Here is a 5918-nt window from a genome sequence, read left to right on the forward strand (position 1 = left end):
CCAGAAGATACTTTATTAAAAATAAGAGAAAAAGGAAAATCAAGAGGGATGAATTGTTTTCCAAAAGCACAGAAGTAAAACACTGTTACAAACATCCCTTAGCCCAAGGTGATTTCAGTCAACCTCAGATGCTGTAACAGGCATAGTTTGTAAGTGGGTAGGTAAAGGTTCCTTTCCTCCTTCTCAAGTCTCCTTCTCACCCTAAGATTATCTGCTTTTCAGTTTTTGCGTTTCTCTTTCTCCCATTTTTCCCTCTTTTTCCTTTACTGTCTAGGGCTCCACTCACTTCCACAACCCCGGAGGATCATGGTTGATGACTGGTTGATTATTCATTCCTAAGTAGTAAATTTTAAAAATTAAAACTAACATTTGTTGAAAGGTTACTACATGCCAGGCTCTGTAGTAAGCACATTTTACATATTATTTCATGAATTCATTACAACTTCCCTATAGAAATGAATTACAGACCTCAGAATAGTTAAATGATTTGCGGAAATTCATGTTACCTATTAATTGGTGAAACTGAGTCTGTCATCCTGGCCTGTCTGGCACAAAAGTCCAGGCTCTTAACCACTACACTTTATTTTCACAGATATCTCTGTCTCGAACATCATCATAGTTATTGCAAACGTCCAAACACCTTGCTCATCTCTCGCTTGGGCAAGGGTGAAGAGTCCAGCTCTACTAGGTCTCATGGGAGAGTCCCTGGGGAATTGGTGACTGCAAGTCCTGCTTTGTTTAGCTTCTAAGATCTTTAGCTTTAAAGTCTTACTCTGGGGCCCTGCTCCATCCCATCCATTTGAAAAAAGCTTTTTTCACATCTTTGTTCCTTAGACTGTAGATGACAGGATTGAGGAAGGATGTAGCAATGTTATAGAAAAGGGCCATTTTCTTTCCGCTGTTTGATAAGGAGCCAGAGCCAGGGCCCATATACATGATGATACATGGAATGGCAAACATAGTGACCACAGTGATGTGGGAAGCACAGGTGGAAAAGGCTTTGATTCGCCCCTGGGCTGAGCGGATCTTCATGATGGTGGCAAAGATGTTGGCATAGACTATGACAACCAGGGAGAGCGGGACCACAATGACATTGAAGCCTATAATGAAGTCCACCAGGTCATTGAGGGATGTGTCTGCACAGGCCAGCTTCAGAACTGCAGGAACCTCGCAAAAGTAGTGGTCAATCTCATTAGGCCCACAATAGGGCAGGCGCATAGCAAAGAAAGTATAGCACATGCTACCCAGCACACCATAGGCTGCACAGATACCCACCATGAGGAGACACACCCAGCGGCTCATGATGACCTTGTACCTGAGAGGGTGGCAGATGGCCAAGTACCTGTCCACGGACATGATGGAGAAAAGCCATGACTCAATGACCCCAAAGAGGAGGAAGATGTACATCTGGGCCACACATCTAGCAAAAGAGATGGCCCTCTTCTTGCTGAGAATGTGCACCAGCATCTGGGGCACGGTGGTGGTGGTATAGCACACGTCCAGCAGGGAGAGGACACTGATGAAAAAGTACATGGGTGTGTGCAGGTGTAAGTCCTGGTAAATGAGGGTGATAAGGAGGCTGTTGCTCATGAGAATCAGCAGGTAAAAGACAAAGAAGAAGGTGAAGAGCAGAGGACTGGTCCTGGGATTGGAGGTGAAGCCCACTAGAATGAATTCTGTCACGGTGGACTGGTTGAGCTCCTGCATCGTGATCTGCCTGTTTAAAGAGTTTTTAGGATATATCTTTGATTGAGTGTCTGTGCCACGGGTGTGTAAGGAATTTTCATATTCATTGTTTCATTTACATTTCTTAACAGTATCAGGAAGCTTTGGATTGGCAGGTGGAGGTGCCAAGAGCTCTGTTCCAATTGGAGTTTGAGTGATGTTGGGATTTGGTTCAGGATTTGGTGGAGGGTCATACTGATTAAAGGGGTGAGAGCCAGGTCAGGGCAGCATAGAGGCAGTGTTCTATTATGGCCTGTAGGCATCTGTTTTTTCTTTCCTGACACAGCCTTGTTCTCTCTGTACTGTACTCACCCCATATTCTGTTCTTTTGGGACTTCAGAGGTTCCTAAGCCTTGTGTGAATTAAGATTAGAATAAGAGTTGGGGCTACTATATTCATCATTTGCTATCAGTGTTAGCATTAGGGCTAAGGATAATCTTGGGCATTACAGTCAATGCTATGCAGGCAAAATATTACAGTTGATATTTAAGATTTAGCTTTTTTGGTGAGTGAACTTAAATGTTGTTCGTTAATTATGCCATTCATTCAAGAATTTTAACTAAAATGATCATTATAACATTATGTCCTCAAATGAGAAGGTTGTTTTTCTAAAATATAGGGGGCAGGATATTTTGTAGTTAAAGAAAGATCTTGGATACATTGAGGATAGTCCTGTAAACAATGTTCAGAATTACCAAAATAAAAATAATAATCCCAGTATACCATACAAGGAGGACAAAATCTTAAATTAAAAATGCATAAATTGTGCAATTAATGTTCACTTGTCATGCATTCTTAATTAGAAATACTTGAAAGACTCTCTCCTTCACACTGTTTATGTGGTGCCAATAAACTGGTTTTGCTTTGTTGGAGACAATGAACGTATTGAGAATTTAAAATTTTCCCCATGTCTGGGTTTACCTTTCAATATTCATTGTTTTTCTGGTTTTATGGCTCAGAAAAATTTATGTTTTGCTCCTAATATATTCAAAATTCTAGGCATGATGGGAAACTATGCAAAAGTAAATCCCCAAAGTCTAGAGTTCTGTGAAAGGGCAATTGATTGGGAAGAGTTGGCAATGCATGACTAAGCACATGCACTCCACTGGGGTGGAATATCTTAGCTACCTCCTTACGCATTTCTGACATGCACCCTCTTTGGACTCTGGCTTCACAGTTTCCTCTCAACTTGTGAGAACTTGATAATGCAATTCGAAAGCTTATGAGAGAATAATGGGGTGACGATAGCCAAGGAAATGAATTAAAATTTAACTGGGCATCTGCATTTTATCTGATAACTCTAAATGCAGACAGCCTTCCAAAGGTTTAAACATATAAATAAAACCACAAAATAAAAATGTAGTATGAAGCAAGAACTAGACAGGTAGATCAACGGGACAGAATAGAGAACTCAGAAGTAGACCTTACCCTAGGATGAAGATGCTATTGTAAGTCAGAGGGGCAAGGAAGAGTTATTCAACAAATGTTGCTCAGACAATTAATTAATGATTTGGGTTATGATTTCACATAGTGTATCAAGACAAATTCTAAATATGTTAAAGAGTTAAAAAAAAAATACCTATCAAACAACAGAGGAGAAACTGTAGGTGAATGTTTATTTTACGGTGATTCACAGACCTCTCAAGCATAACCAAAGATTTCCTAGCCTTTCAGTCTCATGGTGATAACTCTTGTCTCTATAATATGCAAATTTGAAGTAATATAGGCCCTCGACTGATCTGCTCTAAGAAGTCCAGTGTTTTCTGCGCTATTTCTAAGGGTTCCTTCTGGTCACTTTGCTCTAAAAATCCCTGCTGTGAGGAAATGCTCTAATAGATTATTAAGTTTAAAAAGCAGGATAGGAAATCATATATAACCCAGTCCTAATACTATAAAGATTTACATGCATAGAAAAAAAATTGGAAAGGAATATATCAAAATTTTAACAATGGTCATTTCTGGAGGATTAGGTTTATAGATTATATTTGTTTGTTAAAATTCACAAGACTTTCTAAATTTTTCCACAATAAGCATGAGTTACTTGTAATAAAGAATAAAGAACAGCCAGGAGGCGTGCCTGGCTGAGGGGACCCGGTCCTCTAGACTCGCCACTCCCTGAGAACAGACCTGAAAATGCACAGTGGGACGGGTGGGCATTGGGGAGCAGGGCCTGGGGTCTTAACAATTTCAGAGTCACATATTTTCAACCTTTTTAAAGCCCTGGAACTTTTTTGTCAAAGGCAAACTTCTGCAGGAGCAGAAAAACCCACCCACTCACCCTCACCCAGAAAAACATGGTTCCCTGGAACTCCTCTTATGAGTTAGAGACTTAATTTGATAACCATTAATGCAATCCTTTCTTTTTACCAGAGCCCAGAGAGGGGAAGCAATTGGCTTAAGGTTGCCCAGCCTGAGAGTGTCTGAGCAGGGAGACTGACCTCCAGCCCAGGGTCTGCAGTGCCAAGTGCTGCTCCCAGAGGAGCCAAGAGCCTGGACATGGAGCTAGGGACAGAGGAGTCCGATGCTGCAAATCACATCAGCTCCTGAGTTGTGAGGTCCTTAAGCAAGGATAATGAGAGGCCACCCAGTTCTTACCTCCAGCTTGTGCCTGCAGACTGAGGGCAGAGGAAGCAGAGAAGATGTGGGTGACAGGTCTCTGGCCCCCAGGACTCCTTGCCCTTTGGTGGGTTTGCACCATCCTCCAGAGCAAAGCCTAGAAACGGGTTTCTACTCTCACTTTCCTTGCTGTGTGTCTTAGGGCCAGTTGCTTGGTCTCTCTGAGCTTCCGGTTCTGACTCTGTCTCAGCTAGGTTTGATGATGACATGTTGGCGATGAGAAAACAGAAACAAATTGTGTATGCAAGGTCCTGGTAGTGGGTAAGCCTCTAGCTCCTGGTTGGCCAGGGCTGGCATGGGTTGGGGTTGCCAGCCTTGGTCCATTACTAGGGTGTAATGGAAATCAGAGAAAAATGGCTTTTTTTTTTCTTACTTTGGATCCTTATATTTCTCTCCCCCTGTCATATCTCTTCTCCAGCAGCACTGACTAGGAGATAAAAGACTAAAGGCAGCTGCTTTTGAATTCTCATTTTTGCTATTTACTGGCCATGACTCTGAGCAAGTTAGTCATTCCTTATCTGCAAAAAGAGGAGACTGTTTGCAATAATATCTGATTCTGTCAGGTTCTGAAGATATATGTTTTCTCTTCCCTTCCCCGTTTGACAGCCCTTTTCCCCCACCCCCTCCACCCTCCACAACACACACACACACACCATGCCCCAGTATCAGCACCGACCTGCAAGGTCAAGAGTGGCCAGAGAACAAACAAGTAAAACCAGAAAGAAAAAACAAAAGGCAGAGAATGACTGATATGATTGATGAAAAAAAGACGGAGAGTTCTCTGCAGGAAGAGACACATGAGTCAGAGAGAGGCACAGAGAACCAGACCCCGAGGGCGCAGACAGGAGAGAGAGAAGGAGATCCTGAAAACACAACTGAGGAACAGGAAGAGAAGTACCTGGGAGCCCAGGATGGGCAGGCGGTGGGAGAATGTTCATTCTAAGAATCCTAGAAGAGGGGAAAAGACCAAGGAAGCAGGCATAGAGACACTGAGACCTCCTGGGAGGCTGTCAGGGGAACCAAACCAGACAAGGAAGCAAGAGGAGAGGAGGCCAGGAGCCAGGAGCCAGGAGGCAGGGAAGCATGTCTGTGATGCTGAGATGCAGGTGTGAGGCCTATGAGAGGGACACAGGAGCAAGGCGGAGCTGCAAAAAGGGCAGGCAGGGCTGGGCGTGGTGGTTCACACCTGTAATCCCAGCACTTTGGGAGGCCGAGGTGGGTGGATCACAAAGTCAAGAGATAGAGACTATCCTGGCCAACATGGTGAAACTCCGTCTCTACTAAAATACAAAAAATTAGCTGGGCGTGGTGGTGTGTGCCTGTAGTCCCAGCTACTTGAGAGGCTAAGGCAGGAGAATCGCTTGAACCCGGGAGGTGGGGGTTGCAATGATCCAAGATCATGCCACTTCACTGCAGCCTGGTGACAGAATGAGACTCTGTCTCAAAAAAAAAAAAAAAAAAAAAGGCTAGTGGACCAGCAAAGAGCCCAGCGGAGAGAGGCCGGAGTGATCAGACGTGGGGCAGTGGGGAGAGGCAGGGCCAGTCCAGTCTCCCAAGGAGGGAGAGCTGGAAGATGA

The 5918-nt window shown here is 43.7% G+C and overlaps 1 protein-coding gene across 1 annotated transcript; it reads right to left on the minus strand.

Annotated features, from left to right (window-relative positions):
- Positions 1-768: 768 nt before the first annotated feature.
- Positions 769-1707, minus strand: LOC697287 (olfactory receptor 2D2-like). Its single transcript, XM_001085888.5, has one exon. The coding sequence runs from the start codon at positions 1705-1707 to the stop codon at positions 769-771; it is 939 nt and encodes a 312-aa protein (XP_001085888.3).
- Between the last annotated feature and the right edge of the window lie 4211 nt (positions 1708-5918).

Source organism: Macaca mulatta, chromosome 1, assembly GCF_049350105.2.
Source record: "Macaca mulatta isolate MMU2019108-1 chromosome 1, T2T-MMU8v2.0, whole genome shotgun sequence".
NCBI lineage: Eukaryota > Metazoa > Chordata > Mammalia > Primates > Cercopithecidae > Macaca > Macaca mulatta.

Coding starts and splice junctions, on each gene's coding strand:
- LOC697287 (XM_001085888.5), bottom strand. CDS start 1,707: ATGCAGGAGCTCAACCAGTCCACCGTGACAGAATTCATTCTAGTGGGC.